At 52.7% G+C, this 26,239-nt stretch overlaps 1 protein-coding gene across 4 annotated transcripts; it reads left to right on the top strand.

Moving 5' to 3' along the window:
- cep63 (centrosomal protein 63) lies at nt 1-24,275 on the top strand. 4 transcript variants are annotated; one of them, XM_046299739.1, is made up of 15 exons: nt 1-69; nt 2,356-2,442; nt 2,588-2,765; nt 11,075-11,170; nt 11,731-11,826; nt 12,284-12,406; nt 13,230-13,343; nt 13,637-13,816; nt 15,989-16,233; nt 17,145-17,247; nt 19,838-20,035; nt 21,851-21,937; nt 22,075-22,277; nt 22,393-22,759; nt 23,984-24,275. In XM_046299739.1, the coding sequence occupies exons 2-15, from the start codon at nt 2,375-2,377 to the stop codon at nt 24,155-24,157; spliced, it is 2,232 nt and encodes a 743-aa protein (XP_046155695.1). In that variant the 5' UTR covers nt 1-69; nt 2,356-2,374; the 3' UTR covers nt 24,158-24,275. The 4 variants fall into 4 exon arrangements, with proteins under 4 accessions (XP_046155695.1, XP_046155689.1, XP_046155703.1 ...); XM_046299733.1 differs by lacking the exon at nt 1-69 and adding an exon at nt 1,355-1,855; XM_046299747.1 differs by lacking the exons at nt 1-69; nt 11,075-11,170 and adding an exon at nt 1,362-1,855.
- Nucleotides 24,276-26,239: the final 1,964 nt, after the last annotated feature.

Below are 26,239 nucleotides of genomic sequence, written 5' to 3'. Positions count from 1 at the left end.
TAACACAACAGCAAACCATTATTTTGAACCTGCAATTCCGAGAATATAAAGCATTTCTCAATGCGCCAGGTAATTAGCCAAATTGTACATGTTGCATTGCTTGTTTCAGGATGGGACTAATGTGTTACCGAAACGTTGGCTGGCTAACTAACTAGCTTAGCTAACGTTATCACATACGTTACCGATAGCTTTACATGCCGGCATAGCTTCAACTCACAACTTGGCTAGCTATCTATCTAGCTACTGTAGCTAGCAAACTATATAGCTACTGTATCTGTCTAGCTACTGTATCTAGCTAACTATCTAGCTACTGTATCTCTGTAGCTAGCTAACTATCTAGCTACTGTATCTAGCTAACTATCTAGCTACTGTATAGCTAACTATCTAGCTAACCATCTAGCTAACTATCTAGCTACTGTATCTCTGTAGCTAGCTAACTATTTAGCTATCAATCTAACTACTGCATCTAGCTAACTATCTATTTATCTAGCTACTGTATCTATCTAGCTATCTATCTAGCTACTGTATCTAGCTACTGTATCTATCTAGCTACTGTATCTATCTAGCTATCTATCTAGCTACTGGATCAAGCTAACTATCTAGCTACTGGATCAAGCTATCTATCTAGCTACTGTATCTAGCTAACTAACTATCTAGCTAACTATCTAGCTACCTATCTAGCTAACTATCTAGCTACTGTATCTAGCTAACTATCTAGCTACCTATCTAGCTAACTATCTAGCTACTGTAGCTAGCTAACTATCTAGCTACCTATCAAGCTATCTATCTAGCTACTGTATCTAACTAACTATCTAGCTACTGTATCTAACTATCTATCTAGCTAACCATCTAGCTACTGTATCTAGCTAACTATCTATCTAGCTACTGTATCTAGCTACCTATTTAGCTACCTATCAAGCTATCTATCTAGCTACTGTATCTAACTAACTATCTAGCTACTGTATCTAACTAACTATCTAGCTACTGTATCTAGCTAACTATCTATCTAGCTACTGTATCTAGCTAACTATCTAGCTACCTATCAAGCTATCTATCTAGCTACTGTATCTAACTAACTATCTAGCTACTGTATCTAACTATCTATCTAGCTAACCATCTAGCTACTGTATCTAGCTAACTATCTATCTAGCTACCTATCTAGCTACTGTATCTAACTAACTATCTAGCTACTGTATCTAGCTAACTATCTAGCTACCTATCTAGCTAACTATCTAGCTACTGTATCTAGCTAACTATCTATCTAGCTACTGTATCTAGCTAACTATCTAGCTACCTATCAAGCTATCTATCTAGCTACTGTATCTAACTATCTAGCTACTGTATCTAGCTACTGTATCTAACTAACTATCTAGCTACTGTATCTAGCTATCTATCTGTAAACACAACAGTTGTTATATCCCAGAATGCCCTGCGGGGAGGAAACGGACTGTAAACACAACAGTTGTTATATCCCAGAATGCCCTGCGCGGGAGGAAACGGACTGTAAACACAACAGTTGTTATATCCCAGAATGCCCTGCGCGGGAGGAAACGGACTGTAAACACAACAGTTGTAATATCCCAGAATGCCCTGCGGGGGGAGGAAACGGACTGTAAACTCAACAGTTGTAATATCCCAGAATGCCCTGCGGGGGGAGGAAACGGACTGTAAACTCAACAGTTGTTATATCCCAGAATGCCCTGCGGGGGGAGGAAACGGACTGTAAACTCAACAGTTGTTATATCCCAGAATGCCCTGCGGGGGGAGGAAACGGACTGTAAACACAACAGTTGTTATCTAGAGCTCACTAGTAGCAACTAGCTGCTATCTGACGTTACCAGGCCTTACTATTCCTGTGAGTATCATCATATATTAGTATAATAATCGATTATCTCGTGGTTTCACACGTGTAAGTTACAGCAAATTAATCGAATATCCTATATTGACATGAATGTCATCAACGTTAATAAATTCATAGCTAGTTATTAAGTGTCTCTAGTAACAGTCAAGCTAGCTAACCAAGTTGCTAACTCGTTTAGTGGCTAACAAGCGAATGTAATGTTATACTGTCCTTGACTTACTTTAGTTAGCTAACGTTAACTAGTACAAACAAAAAACAAAAAACTGCATTGTCTGGCAAGCTAGCTAGCTGACAGTCGATACATTTAGATACAATCTGGTTGGCTAACACGTTTTGTTGATAAGTTGGCGTAGTGGTCTGTCTGATCAAAACACTCTGCAGATAGTACTGATGATGGACTGATAACTGATAGCTGTCTTACTGTCATGTACGTGCATTTCAAAGTAGCTTCCGGGTCCTAATCACGAGTCATACGTTCATGTTTTTATTTACAGGGACCATGTAGCAAAGTGGATGCCGGTTAGAAGCCAATTACTAGAGATGGATGCCTTTTTGGGATCTCTGCAAGACCATGACGTGAGGTGAGAGCAGATACGAGCAGCTGCCTTTTAGTTCTAATAGGAGTAACTATGTATTGGAAGATATCTATGTTGTTGTTGTTGTTTGTTTTTTTAAAGACCTCAAGCATTTCAGAAAATAAATGTTGTCCTGCTCCGCCCTTCCCAGCTCTGTCCTCACGTCCTGTGAGCCCGAGCTGCAGGAGCTGATGAGACAAATAGACATCATGGTGAACCAGAAGAGGACGGAGTGGGAGGCAGAGATCCGTGCCATGGAGCTGCGTCTGCACAGAGGAGAAGAGGAGCTCCTCTCAGCCAGAAACCTCATAGACCAAAGGAACTCGGAGGTACGGTTGTGCATAGATATTATTGTTGTTGTTATTGTACGATTTGTATTTATTTTCAAACAATACAAAACACGTACAAAGATTATGCAAAGGCAGACAACGAACATCACCCATCTCCAGACTCCCCCTGCACACACCCCCATCCCCAGACTCCCCCTGCACACACCCCCATCTCCAGACTCTCCCTGCTCACACCCCCATCTCCAGACTCTCCCTGCTCACACCCCCATCTCCAGACTCCCCCTGCACACACCCCCATCTCCAGACTCCCCTGCTCACACCCCATCTCCAGACTCCCCCTGCACACACCCCCATCCCCAGACCCCCCCCCTGCACACACCCCCATCTCCAGACTCCCCTGCTCACACCCCCATCTCCAGACTCCCCCTGCTCACACCCCCATCTCCAGACACCCCCTGCTCACACCCCCATCTCCAGACTCCCCCTGCTCACACCCCCATCTCCAGACTCCCCTGCTCACACCCCAATCCCCAGACACCCCCTGCTCACACCCCCATCCCCAGACACCCCCTGCTCACACCCCAATCTCCAGACTCCCCTGCTCACACCCCAATCCCCAGACACCCCCTGCTCACACCCCCATCCCCAGACACCCCCTGCTCACACCCCCATCTCCAGACTCCCCCTGCTCACACCCCAATCCCCAGACACCCCTGCTCACACCCCAATCTCCAGACTCCCCCTGCACACACCCCCATCTCCAGACTCCCCTGCTCACACCCCTATCTCCAGACTCCCCAGCACACCCCCATCCCCAGACCCCCCCCCCTGCACACCCCCCATCTCCAGACTCCCCCTGCTCACACCCCCATCTCCAGACTCCCCCTGCTCACACCCCCATCTCCAGACACCCCCTGCTCACACCCCCATCTCCAGACTCCCCTGCTCACACCCCCATCTCCAGACTCCCCCTGCTCACACCCCAATCCCCAGACACCCCCTGCTCACACCCCCATCCCCAGACACCCCCTGCTCACACCCCAATCAGACTCCCCCTGCTCACACCCCAATCCCCAGACACCCCCTGCTCACACCCCCATCCCCAGACACCCCCCTCACACCCCCCTCCAGACTCCCCTGCTCACACCCCAATCCCCAGACACCCCTGCTCACACCCCAATCTCCAGACTCCCCCTGCTCACCCCCCATCTCCAGACTCCCCCTGCACACACCCCCATCTCCAGACTCCCCTGCTCACACCCCCATCTCCAGACTCCCCCTGCTCACACCCCATCTCCAGACTCCCCTGCTCATCCCCAGACACCCCTGCTCACACCCCAATCCCCAGACACCCCTGCTCACACCCCCATCCCCAGACACCCCCTGCTCACACCCCAATCCCCAGACACCCCCTGCTCACACCCCAATCCCCAGACACCCCCTGCTCACACCCCAATCCCCAGACACCCCCTGCTCACCCCCAATCCCCAGACACCCCCTGCTCATCCCCAGACACCCCCTGCTCATCCCCAATCCCCAGACACCCCCTGCTCACACCCCCCATCCCCAGACACCCCCTGCTCACACCCCCATCCCCAGACACCCCCTGCTCACACCCCCATCTCCAGACACCCCCTGCTCACACCCCCATCCCCAGACACCCCCATCTCCAGACTCCCCCTGCTCACACCCCCATCCCCAGACACCCCCATCCCCAGACACCCCCATCCCCAGACACCCCCATCCCCAGACACCCCCATCCCCAGACACCCCCATCCCCAGACACCCCCAATCCCCAGACCCCCCCCCCACACACCCCCATCCCCAGACTCCCCTGCTCATCCCCATCCCCAGACACCCCCATCCCCAGACACCCCCATCCCCAGACACCCCCATCCCCAGACACCCCCATCCCCAGACACCCCCATCCCCAGACACCCCCATCCCCAGACACCCCCTCACACCCCCATCCCCAGACACCCCCTGCTCACACCCCCATCTCCAGACACCCCTGCTCACATCCCCAGACACCCCCATCTCCAGACTCCCCTGCTCACACCCCCATCCCCAGACACCCCCATCCCCAGACACCCCCATCCCCAGACACCCCCATCCCCAGACACCCCCATCCCCAGACACCCCAATCCCCAGACCCCCCCCCCTGCACACACCCCCATCCCCAGACTCCCCCTGCTCACACCCCCATCCCCAGACACCCCCATCCCCAGACACCCCATCCCCAGACACCCCCATCCCCAGACACCCCCATCCCCAGACACCCCCATCCCCAGACTCCCCCTGCACACACCCCCATCTCCAGACTCCCCCTGCACACACCCCATCTCCAGACTCCCCCTGCTCACACCCCTATCTCCAGACTCCCCCTGCACACACCCCCATCCCCAGACCCCCCCTGCACACCCCCCATCTCCAGACTCCCCTGCTCACACCCCATCTCCAGACTCCCCTGCTCATCATCTCCAGACACCCCCTGCTCACACCCCATCTCCAGACTCCCCCTGCTCACACCCCCATCTCCAGACTCCCCTGCTCACACCCCAATCCCCAGACACCCCCTGCTCACACCCCCATCCCCAGACACCCCTGCTCACACCCCAATCTCCAGACTCCCCCTGCTCACACCCCAATCCCCAGACACCCCCTGCTCACACCCCCATCCCCAGACACCCCTGCTCACACCCCCATCTCCAGACTCCCCCTGCTCACACCCCAATCCCCAGACACCCCCTGCTCACACCCCAATCTCCAGACTCCCCCTGCACACACCCCCATCTCCAGACTCCCCCTGCTCACACCCCTATCTCCAGACTCCCCCTGCACACACCCCATCCCCAGACCCCCCCTGCACACACCCCATCTCCAGACTCCCCCTGCTCACACCCCCATCTCCAGACTCCCCTGCTCACACCCCCATCTCCAGACACCCCTGCTCACACCCCCATCTCCAGACTCCCCCTGCTCACACCCCCATCTCCAGACTCCCCTGCTCACACCCCAATCCCCAGACACCCCCTGCTCACACCCCCATCCCCAGACACCCCCTGCTCACACCCCAATCTCCAGACTCCCCCTGCTCACACCCCAATCCCCAGACACCCCCTGCTCACACCCCCATCCCCAGACACCCCTGCTCACACCCCCATCTCCAGACTCCCCTGCTCACACCCCAATCCCCAGACACCCCCTGCTCACACCCCAATCTCCAGACTCCCCTGCTCACACCCCAATCTCCAGACTCCCCCTGCACACACCCCCATCTCCAGACTCCCCCTGCTCACACCCCCATCCCCAGACACCCCCTGCTCACACCCCCATCCCCAGACACCCCCCTGCTCACACCCCCATCCCCAGACTCCCCTGCTCACACCCCCATCTCCAGACTCCCCCTGCACACACCCCCATCTCCAGACTCCCCTGCTCACACCCCCATCTCCAGACACCCCCTGCACACACCCCCATCTCCAGACTCCCCCTGCTCACACCCCCATCTCCAGACTCCCCCTGCTCACACCCCCATCTCCAGACTCCCCTGCTCACACCCCCATCCCCAGACACCCCCTGCTCACACCCCAATCCCCAGACACCCCCTGCTCACACCCCCATCCCCAGACACCCCCTGCTCACACCCCAATCTCCAGACACCCCCTGCTCACACCCCAATCCCCAGACACCCCTGCTCACACCCCAATCCCCAGACACCCCCTGCTCACACCCCAATCCCCAGACACCCCTGCTCACACCCCAATCCCCAGACACCCCCTGCTCACACCCCAATCCCCAGACACCCCCTGCTCACACCCCCATCCCCAGACACCCCTGCTCACACCCCCATCCCCAGACACCCCCTGCTCACACCCCCATCTCCAGACACCCCCTGCTCACACCCCCATCCCCAGACACCCCCATCTCCAGACTCCCCTGCTCACACCCCCATCCCCAGACACCCCCATCCCCAGACACCCCCATCCCCAGACACCCCCATCCCCAGACACCCCCATCCCCAGACACCCCCATCCCCAGACACCCCAATCCCCAGACCCCCCTGCACACACCCCCATCCCCAGACTCCCCCTGCTCACACCCCCATCCCCAGACACCCCCATCCCCAGACACCCCCATCCCCAGACACCCCCATCCCCAGACACCCCCATCCCCAGACACCCCCATCCCCAGACACCCCCATCCCCAGACACCCCTGCTCACACCCCCATCCCCAGACACCCCCTGCTCACACCCCCATCTCCAGACACCCCCTGCTCACATCCCCAGACACCCCCATCTCCAGACTCCCCTGCTCACACCCCCATCCCCAGACACCCCCATCCCCAGACACCCCCATCCCCAGACACCCCCATCCCCAGACACCCCCATCCCCAGACACCCCAATCCCCAGACCCCCCCCCCCCCCTGCACACACCCCCCATCCCCAGACTCCCCCTGCTCACACCCCCATCCCCAGACACCCCCATCCCCAGACACCCCCATCCCCAGACACCCCCATCCCCAGACACCCCCATCCCCAGACACCCCCATCCCCAGACACCCCCATCCCCAGACACCCCCATCCCCAGACTCCCCCATCCCCAGCGCCTGCATCCCCAGACTCCCCCATCCCCAGACACCCCCATCCCCAGCGCCTGCATCCCCAGACACCCCCATCCCCAGACTCCCCCATCCCCAGCGCCTGCATCCCCAGACACCCCCATCCCCAGACACCCCCATCCCCAGACTCCCCCATCCCCAGCGCCTGCATCCCCAGACACCCCCATCCCCAGACTCCCCCATCCCCAGCGCCTGCATCCCCAGCGCCTGCATCCCCAGCGCCTGCATCCCCAGACACCCCCATCCCCAGACACCCCCATCCCCAGACACCCCCATCCCCAGACACCCCCATCCCCAGACACCCCCATCCCCAGACTCCCCCATCCCCAGACTCCCCCATCCCCAGAACCCCCATCCCGGCGCCTGCATCCCCAGACACCCCCATCCCCAGACACCCCCATCCCCAGACACCCCCATCCCCAGACACCCCCATCCCCAGACACCCCCATCCCCAGACACCCCCATCCCCAGACTCCCCCATCCCCAGCGCCTGCATCCCCAGACACCCCCATCCCCAGACTCCCCCATCCCCAGCGCCTGCATCCCCAGACACCCCCATCCCCAGACTCCCCCATGCCCAGCGCCCCCATCCCCAGACTCCCCCATCCCCAGACTCCCCCATCCCCAGACTCCCCCATCCCCAGACACCCCCATCCCCAGACTCCCCCATCCCCAGCGCCCCCATCCCCAGACTCCCCCATCCCCAGACTCCCCCATCCCCAGACACCCCCATCCCCAGACACCCCCATCCCCAGACACCCCCATCCCCAGCGCCCCCATCCCCAGCGCCCCCATCCCCAGACACCCCCATCCCCAGACACCCCCATCCCCAGACACCCCCATCCCCAGACACCCCCATCCCCAGAGCCCCCATCCCCAGACACCCCCATCCCCAGACACCCCCATCCCCAGACACCCCATCCCCAGACACCCCCATCCCCAGACTTCCCCAGCGCCTGCATCCCCAGACACCCCCATCCCCAGACACCCCCATCCCCAGACACCCCCATCCCCAGACACCCCCATCCCCAGACTCCCCCAGCGCCTCCATCCCCAGACACCCCCATCCCCAGACACCCCCATCCCCAGACACCCCCATCCCCAGACACCCCCATCCCCAGACTCCCCCATCCCCAGACTCCCCCATCCCCAGACTCCCCCATCCCCAGACTCCCCCATCCCCAGACACCCCCATCCCCAGACTCCCCCATCCCCAGACACCCCCATTCCCAGACTCCCCCATCCCCAGACACCCCCATCCCCAGCGCCTGCATCCCCAGACATCCCCAGACACCCCCATCCCCAGACACCCCCATCCCCAGACTCCCCCATCCCCAGACACCCCCAGCGCCTGCATCCCCAGACACCCCCATCCCCAGACACCCCCATCCCCAGACACCCCCATCCCCAGCGCCTGCATCCCCAGACACCCCCATCCCCAGACTCCCCCATCCCCAGACACCCCCATCCCCAGACACCCCCATCCCCAGACACCCCCATCCCCAGCGCCTGCATCCCCAGACACCCCCATCCCCAGACACCCCCATCCCCAGACACCCCCATCCCCAGACACCCCCATCCCCAGACTCCCCATCCCCAGACACCCCCATCCCCAGACACCCCCATCCCCAGCGCCTGCATCCCCAGACACCCCCATCCCCAGCGCCTGCATCCCCAGACACCCCCATCCCCAGACTCCCCCATCCCCAGACACCCCCATCCCCAGACTCCCCCATCCCCAGACACCCCCATCCCCAGACACCCCCATCCCCAGACACCCCCATCCCCAGACTCCCCCATCCCCAGACACCCCCATCCCCAGACACCCCCATCCCAAGACACCCCCATCCCCAGCGCCTGCAGACACCCCCATCCCCAGACACCCCCATCCCCAGACACCCCCATCCCCAGACACCCCCATCCCCAGACACCCCCATCCCCAGACACCCCCATCCCCAGACACCCCCATCCCCAGCGCCTGCATCCCCAGACTCCCCCATCCCCAGACACCCCCATCCCCAGACACCCCCATCCCCAGACACCCCCATCCCCAGACTCCCCCATCCCCAGACATCCCCAGCGCCTGCATCCCCAGACACCCCCATCCCCAGACACCCCCATCCCCAGACACCCCCATCCCCAGACTCCCCCATCCCCAGACACCCCCCCATCCCCAGACACCCCCATCCCCAGACACCCCCATCCCCAGACACCCCCATCCCCAGACACCCCCATCCCCAGACACCCCCATCCCCAGACACCCCCATCCCCAGACACCCCCATCCCCAGCGCCTGCATCCCCAGACTCCCCATCCCCAGACACCCCCATCCCCAGACACCCCCATCCCCAGACACCCCCATCCCCAGACTCCCCCATCCCCAGACATCCCCAGCGCCTGCATCCCCAGACACCCCCATCCCCAGACACCCCCATCCCCAGACACCCCCATCCCCAGACTCCCCCATCCCCAGACACCCCCATCCCCAGACACCCCCATCCCCAGACACCCCCAGCGCCTGCATCCCCAGACACCCCCATCCCCAGACTCCCCCATCCCCAGACTCCCCCTCCCCAGACTCCCCATCCCCAGGCGCCTGCATCCCCAGACACCCCCATCCCCAGACTCCCCCATCCCCAGCGCCCCCATCCCCAGACTCCCCATCCCCAGACTCCCCCATCCCCAGACTCCCCCATCCCCAGCGCCTGCATCCCCAGACACCCCCATCCCCAGCGCCTGCATCCCCAGACTCCCCATCCCCAGACTCCCCCATCCCCAGACTCCCCCATCCCCAGACTCCCCCATCCCCAGACTCCCCCATCCCCAGACACCCCCATCCCCAGCGCCTGCATCCCCAGACTCCCCCATCCCCAGACTCCCCCATCACTCTCGGCCACATGGTCTCAAGCAGGGGCCATTTTATTTCTCTCCATCGCCCCACACACTTTTCAATTTTAAGATCATAAAGCATTTGACCTTTCCATTTTGTTAACGATGGAGGATTGGTTGATTTCCAGTTTTAAGTATACCTTTTTTTCCAAGAGGATTGACAAGAAAACTATTGTCCAACCCATTGGGTATCTCACCCCACACATACAATTATCTGTAAGGTCCCTCAGTCCAGTAGTGAATTTCAAACATGGATTCAACCACAAAGGGATATTCAATGTCTGCTTAGTTTTTTATTTTTGCCCATCTACCAATAGATGTCCTTCTTTTGCGAGACATTGGAAAACCTCACTGGTCTTTGTGGTTGAATCTGTGTTTGAAATTCACTGCTCGACTGAGGGACCTTAAAGATAATTGTATGTGTGAGGTAGAGAGATGAGGGACCTTACAGATAATTCCATGTGTGGGGTACAGAGATGAGGTAGTCGTTGAAAAATCATGTTAAACACTATTATTGAACACAGAGTGAGTCCATGCAACTTATTATGTGACTCGTTAAGCACATTTTTACTCCTGAACGTATTTAGGATTCCCATAATAAAGGGGTTGAATACTTATTGACTCAAAAAAAAAAAACATGATTCCACTTTGACATTATTGGGTATTGTATGTAGATCAGTTACAACATCTTAATTGAATCTATTTTAAATTCAGGCTGTAACGTAACAAAATGTGGGGAAAAAGTCAAGGGGTCTGAATACTTTCTGAAGGCAGTATATATCATCTCTGTTTTAACTCCTGATGTCTCACTCCTTGCCTTTTTATACCCTGTGGAAGATGTACAAAGTGACAGTGGCTATAGTTTCACTGTTAGACCTGCAGAACACTGGCTGTCGGTTGTTGAAAGTGGTAGTGGAGAAAGAGCTGATGCAGGTGAACTAGACTGAGCGGCTATGTGGAAGTAGAATTGCAAAACTCTCTTAATTTTCCCTAAATTCTCCAGTTTTCTAGAAATCCTGTTTAGAAGATAATTGTAATAAGCAAAAAAAAAAAAAATGCATTTGGAATCCTTCAACCAGGATTTCTGCAAAACCTGCAAATTCGAGGAAAGTTGTCAGATTTTTGCAACCCAAATGTGTGAGGCAATCTTTTCTACTGCATGTAACTGTGAGCGTTCAGCTTTCCGTCAGTCTCCGTCAACGTAACGTGTGGGGCCTAAAACTGAGCTCGAATGCTAATCTCCCAGAAGAAACACACTAATGGAATGAACTGCGAAGGCTGTCATGTTGTTGTTGGTGAGAACTTACACTAGAGATGAGGTCCGACACATCGAGACACAACATTGGAACAATTCTGTGACTACTACAAAAAGTTTGTTTTAATTTAACATGCATTGCTGCACGACAGTGTCAGTTCCTAAAGTGTGTTTTGTAGCTGTGAATGCAGCCTGCCTACCGGGTTCTCTTTACACGAGCCTGTTTATCTTCTCACAGGCTGGGTTGCTCCGCAAGCAGCTAAATGAGGTCCAGACAGGGAAGCAAGAGCTGGTCATTAAATATGAGGAACAACTGCAGCGTGTCAAAGATGAGGTACGTTAGTGAGCGCTTTAGTGCAACACAAAGATGCTGTCGGTCTGTCCGTTAGTCTGTCTGCGTATCTGTCTGTCAGTCTGTCTACCTGTCTGCGTATCTGTCCGTTAGTCAGTCTACCTGTCTGTCTGTCTGTCTACCTGTCTGTCAGTCTGTCTACCTATCTGTCTGTCAGTCTGTCTGTCTGTCTACCTATCTGTCTGTCAGTCTGTCTGTCAGTCTGTCTACCTATCTGTCAGTCTGTCAGTCTGTCTGTCTGTCCGACAGTCTGTCTGTGTATCTGTCTGTCTGTCCATCTGTCTTTACTCTAGATTAGAGAACCAATAATATCCATTTTCCGTATGCTCAAGGTGCTTACATAGTACGGGTGAAACCCAGTCTAGTCTAATGTGTACAGAGAGCTGCATGAATCAAGCCACACCATTCCCATGTCTCCTCCCTCCCTCCCTCCCTCCAGTTGTCTAAGCTGAAACGCAGCTACCAGAAGCTTCAGAGTAAACAGCTGAAGGAGTCTCGTGAAGGAGCCAAGAGCCGAGAGGAGGACAGGACAGAGGTGACCCGCCTCAATGGAAAGATAGAGGTACGGCCTGGTTCTTTTCTCAGAAGCTATGGACCAGTGTTCCCGGTGCTCCTGGTGTCCAGGATGTAGAGTACATTATGTAGACATTTTGTCAGAGAAGGAGTGATCATCAGTTTGACCTTCTTTTAAGATTCTAACGAATAACATTATATTGGACAAGAAGGACCTGATCCTAGATCAGCGCTACTTTGAGGTGCATGTTGCCCCGGATGTGCCTTTTGACGCCCTCTGCTGTTCCCTAGCTGTGTGTTCATCCCTGACCTCTGTGTTGTGTTCATCCCTGACCTCTGTGTTGTGTTCATCCCTGATCTCTGTGTTGTGTTCATCCCCGACCTCTGTGTTGTGTTGTTGTGTTGACCCCTGACCTCTGTGTTGTGTTGACCCCTGACCTCTGTGTTGTGTTCATCCCCCTGACCTCTGTGTTGTGTTCATCCCTGACCTCTGTGTTGTGTTCATCCCCGACCTCTGTGTTGTGTTCATCCCTGACCTCTGTGTTGTGTTCATCCCTGACCTCTGTGTTGTGTTCATCCCTGACCTCTGTGTTGTGTTCATCCCCTGACCTCTGTGTTGTGTTCATCCCTGACCTCTGTGTTGTGTTCATCCCTGACCTCTGTGTTGTGTTCATCCCTGACCTCTGTGTTGTGTTCATCCCTGACCTCTGTGTTGTGTTCATCCCTGACCTCTGTGTTGTGTTCATCCCTGACCTCTGTGTTGTGTTCATCCCTGACCTCTGTGTTGTTTTTGACCCCTGACCTCTGTGTTGTTTTTGACCCCTGACCTCCGTGTTGTTTTTGACCCCTGACCTCCGTGTTGTGTTCATCAGGAGTTCCGTCAGAGGTCAGCGGAGTGGGAGAACCAGAGGATGCAGTACCAGAAGCAGGTGTCGTCCCTGGAGACCCAGAGGAAGGGTCTGGCAGAGCAGTTCACTAATATGAAGGTAACTTAGCAACCAGGGACTTTACTATTTACTATGTGTTGTGTTGTACAAAACATGTACAGATAGTTTTACATCACAATTTACAGGGTCGTGACCTTGAAGCTGATTCCTCTCTAATCTTCTATCATCACCTGTCTCATCGAGAGATTTACTGTTATTCTACATATGTGAACACTGAAGACTATTGTTGACATTAGAATTTAGGAGCCTTAAGACTTTATAGGAAAATTACCCCCCCCACACTTTCAAAATATCCTGAAATGAACTACACTCTGCTGTACCTCCTCTTTCAGTCCCAGGGTGCAGCGTGGCTACAGGACCCAGGAGGAGAGCGTGCCGGGCAGGCAGATCTGCAGAGGCTGAGGGGTCAGTTGGAGAGGGCCCAGGATACACTGCACTCCCAGGAACTGGAGCTGGAACGACTCAGACACCTCCAGGAGCAGCTGAGGGGAGAGCCCAGGAGGGGACAGCATGTAGGAGCCTGAAGGGAGGGAGGGAGGGGACAGCATGTAGGAGCCTGGAGGGAGGGGGGAGGGAGGGAGGGGACAGCATGTAGGAGCCTGGGGGAGCCTGGAAGGGAGGAGGGAGGGGACAGCATGTAGGAGCCTGGAGGAAGGGAGGGAGGGGACAGCATGTAGGAGCCTGGAGGGAGGGAGGGAGGGGGGAGGGAGGGAGGGGACAGCATGTAGGAGCCTGAAGGGAGGGAGGGAGGGGACAGCATGTAGGAGCCTGGGGAGGGAGGAGGGAGGGAGGGGACAGCATGTAGGAGCCTGAAGGGAGGGAGGGGACAGCATGTAGGAGCCTGGAGGGAGGGGGGGGAGGGGGGAGGGGAGCATGTAGGAGCCTGGAGGGAGGGAGGGGGAGGGAGGGAGGGGACAGCATGTAGGAGCCTGGAGGGAGGGAGGGGGGGACAGCATGTAGGAGCCTGGAGGGAGGGAGGGGAGGGAGGGAGGGGACAGCATGTAGGAGCCTGGAAGGGAGGGAGGGGACAGCATGTAGGAGCCTGAAGGGAGGGAGGGAGGGGACAGCATGTAGGAGCCTGGAGGGAGGGAGGGACAGCATGTAGGAGCCTGGAGGGAGGGGGAGGGAGGGGACAGCATGTAGGAGCCTGGAGGGAGGGAGGGGGGGGAGGTAGGGAGTGGACAGCATGTAGGAGCCTGGAGGGAGGGAGGGGACAGCATGTAGGAGCCTGGAGGGAGGGAGGGAGGGGACAGCATGTAGGAGCCTGAAGGGAGGGAGGGGAGGGAGGGACAGCATGTAGGAGCCTGGAGGGAGGGAGATAGGGAGGGAGGGGACAGCATGTAGGAGCCTGGAGGGAGGGAGGAGGGGGGGGGGAGGGAGAACCCGGTGCCTGTTGGCAGACCTGAGACGGACTGTTTTCGTGAAATAGACAGTCAGTGCCAGCCAGGTGCAGGTCTCTGTGATTGATGTTGTAACACAGTTGATGTTACAGTCAGGAATAGACGACGAGATGAGACAGTGGTGTGAAATGCACGGTTGTTGTAAACCAAAGACGGTATTAGACCATGGCTTATAGACCTGCTTATAGACCTGCTTATAGACTGGCTTATAGACTGGCTTATAGACTGGCTTATAGGACAGCTTATAGACCTGGCTTAGGGAGGGAGGGACAGGCTTATAGACTGGCTTATCCTGGAGGGAGGGACTGGCTTATAGACTGGCTTATAGACTGGCTTTGGCTTATAGACTGGCTTATAGACTGATTCATAGACCTGCCTATAGACTGATTCATAGACCTGCTTATAGACTGATTCATAGACCTGCTTATAGACTGGCTTATAGACTGATTCATAGACCTGCTTATAGACTGGCTTATAGACTGATTCATATACCTGCTTATAGACTGGCTTATAGACTGTGGGTTTGGTGTTGTAGACTGGTTCATAGACTGGCTTATAGATTGATTCATAGACCTGCTAATAGACTGGCTTATAGACTGTGTGTTTGGTGTTATAGACTGGCTTATAGACTGTAGGTTTGGTGTTGTAGACTGGTTCATAGACTGGCTTATACACAGTGGGTTTGGTGTTGTAGACTGGTTCATAGACTGGCTTATAGACTGTGTGTTTGGTGTTATAGACTGGCTTATAGACTGTAGGTTTGGTGTTGTAGACTGGTTCATAGACTGGCTTATACACAGTGGGTTTGGTGTTGTAGACTGGTTCATAGACTGGCTTATAGACGGTGGGTTTGGTGTTATAGACTGATTCATAAACTGTGGGTTTGGTGTTATATACTGGCATAGACGGTGGGTTTGGTGTTGTAGACTGGCATAGACGGTGGGTTTGGTGTTATATACTGGCATAGACGGTGGGTTTGGTGTTATAGACTGATTCATAGACAGTGGGTTTGGTGTTATAGACTGGCATAGACGGTGGGTTTGGTGTTATAGACTGGCATAGACGGTGGGTTTGGTGTTATAGACTGATTCATAGACAGTGGGTTTGGTGTTATAGACTGGCATAGACAGTGGGTTTGGTGTTGTCGACTGATTCATAGACAGTGGGTTTGGTGTTATAGACTGATTCATAGACAGTGGGTTTGGTGTTATAGACTGGCATAGACGGTGGGTTTGGTGTTGTCGACTGATTCATAGACAGTGGGTTCACTGCTCCCCCCTGCAGGTGCTGACAGAGGAGAAGGAGGGGCAGAAGCAGCAGTTCTGTAATGACCTGTCCAAGCTGACCAGGGCCCTGCAGGCTAAAGAAGAAGTCATCCAGTCTCTAGAGGAGTGTCTAGGAGCCCAGGGGAGAGGTGGCTCAGGACTACAGCTCCTCAGACAGGACCTAGAGAAGACTACCACCAAGCTACACTCTGCCCAGGCCTGTGAGGTCCACCTGAAGACTGAACTGGCCAGACTCAGAGACAGGTGATCTGACTGACTGACCGGTTGGTTGACTGTGATTAAATGACTGATTGGTCGGCTGACTGTCTGATTGGCTGACTGTCTGATTGGCTGACTGGTTGGCTGACTGTCTGACTGACTGACTGGTCAGACTCAGAGACAGGTGATCTGACTGACTGACCGGTTGGTTGACTGTGATTAAATGACTGAGTGGTTGGTTGACTGACTGGCTGTCTGGCTGACTGTGACTAAATGACTGATTGGTCGGCTGACTGTCTGCCTGGTTGGTTGACTGACTGGCTGGTTGGTTGACTGTCTGATTGGCTGACTGGTTGGCTGACTGTCTGACTGACTGACTGGTCAGACTCAGAGACAGGTGATCTGACTGACTGACCGGTTGGTTGACTGTGACTAAATGACTGATTGGTCGGCTGACTGTCTGCCTGGTTGGTTGACTGACTGGCTGGTTGGTTGACTGTCTGACTGGTTGTCTGATTGACTGGCTGACTGTCTGATTGACTGACTGGTTGGCTGACTGTCTGATTGGCTTACTGATTGACTGCGCCATGTCACACTGTCTCCCACTTCATTTTAAAATTATCTGAATAAAGTCTAGGAGCACCACGTGTGAATTGAGTCCATTTAACAACAACGCCATGTTGTCTTTTCATTTTACACTTGTGTTGAATTAATCGTGTTAAGGTTGAAAAGTTTACATAACGAGTTGTGAAAAAATATTCCAACTAAACGTTGTTGCATTGTGGGTCCTCTGTTTTATCATGTAGTCAATCTGCATCCGTCTGTGTGACAGTTTGGTTGATGAAGGAACGTCATACTGCAGCCTGGTATCAGTTTATATGCATCACAATTTGATGTGTTTACTACAACAACAAAATCCCTATGTGCCCATAGTGAAACATGTCTTCTCTCCTCAGACTGGAGACTATGAGCAGACAGAGAGGAGAGTTGGTCACGAGAGAAACGGAGCTAAAGCATATCAAGGAAGAGAGGAGTCGCTCTGTGACTGAGGTGAAACGGGTAAGTGGCATGGACCAGGGTCCCACAGTAAGTGGCATGGACCAGGGTCCCACAGTAAGTGGCATGGACCAGGATCCCACAGTAAGTGGCATGGACCAGGGTCCCACAGTAAGTGGCATGGACCAGGATCCCACAGTAAGTGGCATGGACCAGGGTCCCACAGTAAGTGGCATGGACCAGGGTCCCACAGTAAGTGGCATGGACCAGGGTCCCACAGTAAGTGGCATGGACCAGGGTCCCACAGTAAGTGGCAGTGACCAGGGTCCCACAGTAAGTGACAGTGACCAGGGTCCTACAATAAGTGGCATGGACCAGGGTCCCACAGTAAGTGGCATGGACCAGGGTCCCACAGTAAGTGGCAGTGACCAGGGTCCCACAGTAAGTGACAGTGACCAGGGTCCTACAATAAGTGGCATGGACCAGGGTCCCACAATCAGTGGCATGGACCAGGGTCCCACAGTAAGTGGGGGTGACCAGGGTCCCACAGTAAGTGGCATGGACCAGGGTCCCACAGTAAGTGGGGGTGACCAGGGTCCCACAGTAAGTGACATGGACCAGGGTCCCACAGTAAGTGGCATGGACCAGGGTCCCACAGTAAGTGGCATGGACCAGGGTCCCACAGTAAGTGGCAGTGACCAGGGTCCCACAGTAAGTGGCATGGACCAGGGTCCCACAGTAAGTGGCAGTGACCAGGGTCCCACAGTAAGTGGCAGTGACCAGGGTCCCACAGTAAGTGGCAGTGACCAGGGTCCCACAGTAAGTGGCATGGACCAGGGTCCCACAGTGGGGTCAGAGGAGTCGCTCTGTAACTGAGGTGAAACTGGTAATGCCGAGCGTACACTACATGACTTTCAAAATACTAACATCGCTGAGCCTCTCACACGTATACTACATGATGTAGCAGAGACGGAGGGTCACACACTACAAGATTCTTCACTTTGGTCGGGAGGATTCTCCATGTTAACCTTAACCCTCCTGACCATCCAAACACCTCCTAACCCTCCTGACCATCCAGACACCTCCTAACCCTCCTGACCAACCAGACACCTCCTAACCCTCCTGACCATCCAGATACCTCGTAACCCTCCTGACCATCCAGATACCTCCTAACCCTCCTGACCATCCAGATACCTCCTAACCCTCCTGACCAACCAGACACCTCCTAACCCTCCTGACCAACCAGACACCTCCTAACCCTCCTGACCAACCAGACACCTCCTAACCCTCCTGACCAACCAGACACCTCCTAACCCTCCTGACCATCCAGACACCTCCTAACCCTCCTGACCAACCAGACACCTCCTAACCCTCCTGACCATCCAGACACCTCCTAACTCTCACACGCTACAAGATTCTTCACTTTGGCGGGAGGATTCTCCATGCCACCACGCTGTCTCTCTAAAACAATGATGTGATTACATTGTTAACGTAGCTACAACGAGCTGTGGCAAAAAGCAGCCTCAAATGTTTTCAGGCAGACATTCACTCATACGGAGTGTAAATATCTAGTCCAATACATTTTGGAATTGAGTAACATTGCTTGTGAACTTCAGAGTTGTAACGATTTGACTCTTTGGTTTTTAAAGACGAGTACAAACACATACCAGTAGTAGTCCTGGCTCCTGCTCCAGAGTCCACACCTTCTGGGAGTCGTGATACAACGTCTGCAGTCTCATCTCAATGGCTGATCGCTGTTCTTAACACTTGTCGTTGTACATCGCAAACTACAAAAGCATTGTTCCGTGCTGAAGCTGCACCAGACAAACTCAAACCTGTTCCGTGCTGAAGCCAGACCAGACAAACTCAACCCTGTTCCGTGCTGAAGCCAGACCAGACAAACTCAACCCTGTTCCGTGCTGAAGCCAGACCAGACAAACTCAACCCTGTTCCGTGCTGAAGCCAGACCAGACAAACTCAACCCTGTTCCGTGCTGAAGCCCCACTGGACAAACTCAACCCTGTTCCGTGCTGAAGCCAGACCAGACAAACTCAACCCTGTTCCGTGCTGAAGCCCGACCAGACAAACTCAATCCTGTTCCGTGCTGAAGCTCCACTGGACAAACTGAACCCTGTTCCGTGCTGAAGCCAGACCAGACAAACTCAACCCTGCTCCGTGCTGAAGCCCGACCAGACAAACTCAACTCTGTTCCATGCTGAAGCCCGACCAGACAAACTCAACCCTGTTCCGTGCTGAAGCCCGACCAGACAAACTCAACCCTGTTCCGTGCTGAAGCCCGACCAGACAAACTCAACCCTGTTCCGTGCTGAAGCCCGACCAGACAAACTCAACCCTGTTCCGTGCTGAAGCCCGACCAGACAAACTCAACCCTGTTCCGTGCTGAAGCCCGACCAGACAAACTCAACCCTGTTCCGTGCTGAAGCCCCACCAGACCAGACAGGAGTATTAAAACATATTTACCTGTACTTAGCTTCTGTGGAAGCTTTCAATAACATTATCTTAAGTCACGATTCGTCCAGTTGTAGCATGCGGTGGTCGTTTTCAATGGCTGGCCAATAGTTGGGAAATACCAGGATGTTTAATGAGCACATAACGACAGGATAGTCCTATTTACATTCCGGTTCTATTATAGCTGCGTGAGGAGCTGGCGAGGGCGGAGCAGACACGCTGCTGGGAGGTGGAGGGCATGAGGAAGGAGGTGTCCCAGATGACCAATGAACTGCACCAGCGTGACATCACCATCGCCACCCTCAGTGGCTCCGCCTCCAGCGTGGAGCGCCAGCTAAGTGGCGAGGTGGAGAGGGCAGAGCGCCGGGCGGCTGAGCTTAAGGTGAGGTCCACCAGGGTGAAAGGAGTCTTAAAGGAAAGACCTCTTAAACGGTCTACCAAGGGGGGGGGCTGTCTGTAGAAATCATTAGCCTGTAAATTGCAAGCTATTGTGGACTAGTGATCTCTGGTTACTCTCTTATCTTTCTTCACTTCAGTCCATAAGGTGGCAGTAGTGATAGCATCTGAGCAAATGATGGAGCTACTGTACATTTATACAGTGTATTCAGACACCTTGACTTTTTCCACAATTTGTTACAGCCTTATTTTAAAAAAAAATCCTCATCAATCTACACACAATACCCCATAATGACATCACAATACCCAACAATGACATCACAATACCCCACAATGACATCACAATACCCCATAATGACATCACAATACAATTTAGAAATGTTAGCAAATTTGAACAGATATTTTTTTATTATCATGAACTGAAATAGTATTCAGAACCTTTAACTCAGTACTTTGTTGAAACACCATTTGCAGCGATGACAGCCTTGAGTCTTCTTGGGTAGGAAGTGCAGCTCGGTTTCCATCTCATTTTGTGGGCAGTGTGCACATAGCCTGTCTTCTCTTGAGAGCCAGGTCTGCCTACAGCGGCCTTTCTCAATGGCAAGATCATGCTCACTGAGTCTGTGCATAGTCAAAGCTTTCCTTAATTTTGAGTCGGTCACAGTGGTCAGCTTTTCTTTCACTGTGTACTATCTGTTGAGGGCCAAATTGTACACAGATGTTTTTGCAGAGTTCTGCTTGCAGAGTCTCAATTTGGTGTTTGTCCCATTTAGTGAATTTTTGGTTGGTGAGCTGACCCCAGACCTCACAACCATAAAGGGCAATGGGCTGTATATCTGATTCAAGTATATTTAGCCAGATCCTTAATGGGATGACAAATTTTATGTTAATTTTGATTGAGTAGAAGGTCCTTCTTGCCTTGTCTCTCAGATCGTTCACAGCTTTGTGGAAGTTACCTGTGGCGCTGATGTTTAGGCCGAGGTATGTATCGTTTTTTTGTGTGCTCTAGGGCAACGGTGTCTAGCTGGAATTTGTATTTGTGGGCCTGGCAACTGGACCTTTTTTGGAACACCATTATTTTGGTCTTACTGAGATTTACTGTCGGGGCCCAGGTCTGGCAGAATCTGTGAAGAATATCTAGGTGCTGCTGTAGGACCTCCTTGGTTGGGGACAGAAGCACCAGATCATCAGCAAACAGTAGACATTTGAATTCAGATTCTAGTAGGGTGAGGCCGGGTGCTGCAGATTGTTATAGTGCCCTCGCCAATTCATTGAGATATATATATATATATATATTGAATAGGGTGGGGCTTAAGCTGCATCCCAGTCTCACCCCGCTGGCCAGCTAGCTAATGAATGTACTGAGTTTGCTAAATCATGTTAGCCGCTAATGCTAATCTCAAGTTAGCTGGCTAGCTAGCTAATAAATGTACTGAGTTAGAAAGCTCGCTAATACAGCTTTGCCTGTATCGTGCAGGCACGTGGCAGTGTGAAAATGATTTCAAACGAGTGCCAGGAAATGGATGGAAATGCAGGAAATAATTTGAGGTTGAAGTTGAATTGAACAGTATAAACCAATCAGAATAGAGAAAGACCCATTTTTGAAAATCACTTAAAATATATGTGTTGCTAACCTGAGGTGATACACTACTCATAAATCACACTTAGAAATGTTAGTAATAAAACATTTAAATATTAAATACCATCCAAACAAACTATGAAGAAAAACGGTGATATAATATTTTGGCCATATCGCCAAGCCCTACTTATGCCAGTGGCTCTGTTCCTCTATTCCATCCAGGTGACTCAGGTGCAGCTGGAAACTCTGAAGATTGAGAACCAACATCTGAATGATCTGCTGGAGAGAGTGGAGTCGAGGTCTACTATGGTCTGGACTGATTTTTATACTTCTTTGGAACGTTGTCCAAATCTATTGTATATGTCCCCTTTAGTCCTAGTGTATCTTTCAATATCTTCCTTGCCCTCTTTTTCAATCTCTCTCCTTCCCCCCCCTCCCCCCTACAGAAAGGGGACCCTTGCCTGGCCTCTCTGAGAGAGAGCTATGTATCGTCTCTGAGTAGCTTGGAGCAGGAGAACAGGCAGATGAGACAGGAGTTGGCGGAGGTGAGAGCTCGCCTGGAGGCCTCTACACAAACCTGGCAGGACAAGCTAGACAGATCCCTGCTCCACAACCAGTCCAGGGCCGGTCCACGACAAACACAAGATGGGTAGGCTACAGTAGACAGACAAACACACACTCACTCAGGTCACGCAAAGCCTGGTGAATTATGCTTTGTGTTCTCCACTAATGTTTAGTGAACCTCTGTGTTGCACCTGCTCTAGGAGTGAAGAGGAAATGCAACAGAGACACAGAGAGGAGATCTTAGCCATGGAGGCCAGGATGCAGGAGAACACCTCGCACTACGAAGAGGAGATCCAGCGTCTCCTCCAACAGCTAGAGGCACTCTCCTCCTCCTCCCCTCACAGACACCACGGACAGACCCTGGACCTCAGGCCCGTCTCAGCCTCCTCTTCCTCCTCCTCGTCCTGTAGAGAAAGCAGACTAGCCCGGGGGACAGCCTCAGCCCTAGTCTGTGTTCCTAATGGACCTGCACCTCTACCTGTCTCTGCACCTGGTGGTGCTGAGGGCCAGTTGTCCAATTCAGAGGAGGCTCTACACCTGCAGGCCAGTCAAGACATACTGAACATGGTAAGGCTACATGTCAGTGACGATTTAGATACACTCACTCCGCCAGACTCATGTGGTTACTATATACAGCTGCTCTGTTAAGAAACATGTTAGTCATTTAGCAGACGCTCTTATCCAGAGACACTTACAGACTTTTCCTCGGTGAAGCTGCTGTCAAAAAAGTCTGTAAGAAAAGACAAGTGCAGTTGTTAAGCGACTAGGAGACTAGCGTTGAGTGACTAGGAGACTAATGTTAAGCGACTAGGAGACTAGCGTTGAGCGACTAGGAGACTAATGTTAAGCGACTAGGAGACTAGCGTTGAGCGACTAGGAGACTAGCGTTGAGCGACTAGGAGACTAGCGTTGAGCGACTAGGAGACTAGCGTTGAGCGACTAGGAGACTAGCGTTGAGCGACTAGGAGACTAGCGTTGAGCGACTAGGAGACTAGCGTTGAGTGACTAGGAGACTAGCGTTGAGCGACTAGGAGACTAGCGTTAAGCGACTAGGAGACTAGCGTTAAACGACTAGGAGACTAGCGTTAAGCGACTAGGAGACTAGCGTTGAGCGTTTGAGCGACTAGCGACTAGGAGACTAGCGTTGAGCGACTAGGAGACGACTAGGAGACTAGCGCGTTGAGCGACTAGGAGACTAGCGTTAAGCGACTAGGAGACTAGCGCGTTAAGCGACTAGGAGACTAGCGTTGAGCGACTAGGAGACTAGCGTTGAGCGACTAGGAGACTAGCGTTGAGCGCCTAGGAGACTAACGTTAAGCGCCTAGGAGACTAGCGTTGAGCGCCTAGGAGACTAGCGTTGAGCGACTAGGAGACTAGCGTATAGCGACTAGGAGACTAGCGTTAAGCGACTAGGAGCCTAATGCTGGTATAGTGAGGAGTAAAATATAATGTGATGTTAGACAATGTTGACGATGATGATAACAGGCAGATTTTGAGTATTGAGGGGAAAAACGGGATATAATTGTTTCAGCAGAAGGCCTTTCTGGGGACCAGTCTCCTTTTCAGTCTGCAGTTAGTACGGCAATATAATACTGTGTCTAGGGTTTCAAATCACAAACTTTCTCCAAATTCCCAGTTTTCCCAGAATTCCCAGTTGGACGATTTCCTTGCTTATTCCCGCCAAATTCCTGGAATCTTCCTGTCGTGATTTTAAAAAAAAAAAACTGGTAATTTGAGGAAATTTACCGGAATTGCGCAACCTTATAGTGTCTAATATCTCCTGTTCTCCAGGAGCGCTGTGTGGCTTCCCCTGCTGGCTCGGTGGCTTCCCGGTACCTGGAGGAGGAGAACCTGCACTCCCAGGAGCTGCTCCAGAGACTAGACGCTCACATCCAGGGCATGAGACAGGACAATGTCAGGACCGTTTCTAAATACCTGGGCCATCCAGACACCTCCCAACCTTAACCCTCCTGACCAACCAGACACCTCCCAACCTTAACCCTCCTGACCATCCAGACGCCTCCTAACCTTAACCCTCCTGACCATCCAGACACCTCCCAACCTTAACCCTCCTGACCAACCAGACACCCCCTGACCAACCAGACACCTGACCAACCAGACACCTCCTGACCATCCAGACCATCCAGACTCCTAACCTTAACTGCAAATAGCTGACCAGACAGACAGCTCATCTCTGGAGTCGTCACCAGATATGTGCCACTGACGGACCGACCGACCACCAGGTTTCTCTAGTTCTGGGAGTATTAGTGAGGCAGTTCTCTGGCTTTGTGTGTCTCTCTTCAGATGGACCTTTTGGAAAGATACACTGTGAATGTGACCGGTGACAGTTTGTTGGAGAGTTCACGTGTGTGATTTAGTCCAGGGTAGTTTAGGTGTGTCTCTGAAACCCACTGACTCAAATCTACAGTGTCGTGGTGTGAGTTAGCGCCTCTGTAATGCACTTTAGAAACGTACTGTATTGCTAAGCCGAGGGTAGCGGTGCTTAGATTCGTCCTTTGACAATCTCCTTCCTTTTGTACCCGTTTCTGGATGTGGTATGTGTTTTTTGCGGTGCTGTAAGAGTCATTGTTTTTATAGACAGTTTGCCTCCTGTGATATTATCCATATAAACCCAAGATGAAATGTTAACTATGTTTGTAAACATAGAAATATATATATATGTATTTTTTTAAATATTCAAAACCTCATTCTTCAATGGCTCCAGATGCTGTCCTCATTTGTTGACGAGAACATGGTACATCTTCTCTCTGTCAGCAGTGTGTGGGCGGGGTCTCTCTCCTCGGGGTTAAGGTGTGACTGCATCCCTCCCTGAGGGGGAGAGACACGGAATAAAAAATCATCTGAGCGACATCTCTCAGTAGAGGGATAACATGGTAGAACGAACGGAGGGAGGGAGGGGTGTCCTTGGCTCTCCACCCTTTCCCACAACACACACAAAAAAAAGGCCCATAGCACTCTGGTTAAAAGTAGTGCACTATATGGGGAAATAGGGTGCAATATTAGGATGTACCCGGGTGTTTGTGGGAATGAAATAAAGACAAAATATTAATATACCAAATAAATGTCAAATGTTTTGAGGAATGTATTGTTATGTGTTTTCTGTTCCATCCTTTTTTGTGGATTAGGGACGTGTGTGTTCAGGAAATATATATCGCTTCGTTCTCCAGTCTTCATTCCAGAAGTTTTTCATATCGGTATTCATATTTATTAACCGTGGTTACTGGGGCTGTCAGGCCCAACAAACTGGAGAGTGGAACTTGGCAGAGCAAACCTCTTGCTAGCTACTCTCTATGCTGAAGCAGAGGAGAGCGAGGGCTTACGTCCCAAATTGCACCCTATTCTTAGTGTCGTAGTGGTGCCCTATATATGGAATAGGGTTCCATGTTGGACGAACGCAGGGTTTTGACGGATGAGGATTCTTTCAAGGGGCCTGGAGTCAGGGAAGAATTAGCTAAGCCTAATTTTACCACCTGTTTACGGATTTCTGGTTAAGATACACAACGGATAAAGACGCAGATCACAGTAGTTCCATGACCTAGCTACCTAAGGAAGAATAGGATGTAGCTTCAACGTTTCAGTAGTTCCATGACCTAGCTACCTAAGGACGACTAGGATGTAGCTTCAACGTTTCAGTAGTTCCATGACCTAGCTACCTAAGGAAGACTAGGATGTAGCTTCAACGTTTCAGTAGTTCCATGACCTAGCTACCTAAGGAAGACTAGGATGTAGCTTCAACGTTTCAGTAGTTCTTTGACCTAGCTACCTAAGGAAGAATAGGATGTAGCTTCAACGTTTCAGTAGTTCCATGACCTAGCTACCTAAGGAAGAATAGGATGTAGCTTCAACGTTTCAGTAGTTCCATGACCTAGCTACCTAAGGAAGACTAGGATGTAGCTTCAACGTTTCAGTAGTTCTTTGACCTAGCTACCTAAGGAAGAATAGGATGTAGCTTCAACGTTTCAGTAGTTCCATGACCTATCTACCTAAGGACGACTAGGATGTAGCTTCAACGTTTCAGTAGTTCCA

The sequence above is a fragment of the Oncorhynchus gorbuscha genome, linkage group LG02 (genome assembly GCF_021184085.1).
Source record: "Oncorhynchus gorbuscha isolate QuinsamMale2020 ecotype Even-year linkage group LG02, OgorEven_v1.0, whole genome shotgun sequence".
Classification (NCBI taxonomy): domain Eukaryota; kingdom Metazoa; phylum Chordata; class Actinopteri; order Salmoniformes; family Salmonidae; genus Oncorhynchus; species Oncorhynchus gorbuscha.
This window is presented reverse-complemented; position numbering and strand designations above follow the sequence as displayed.

Excerpts from the sequence above, each read along its gene's own strand:
- cep63 (XM_046299739.1), top strand. The coding sequence starts at position 2,375 with ATGCCGGTTAGAAGCCAATTACTAGAGATGGATGCCTTTTTGGGATCT. Across the intron at positions 11,827-12,283 it reads TGCAGCGTGTCAAAGATGAG|TTGTCTAAGCTGAAACGCAG; the intron begins GTACGTTAGTGA and ends CCCTCCCTCCAG. Across the intron at positions 12,407-13,229 it reads GCCTCAATGGAAAGATAGAG|GAGTTCCGTCAGAGGTCAGC; the intron begins GTACGGCCTGGT and ends TGTGTTCATCAG.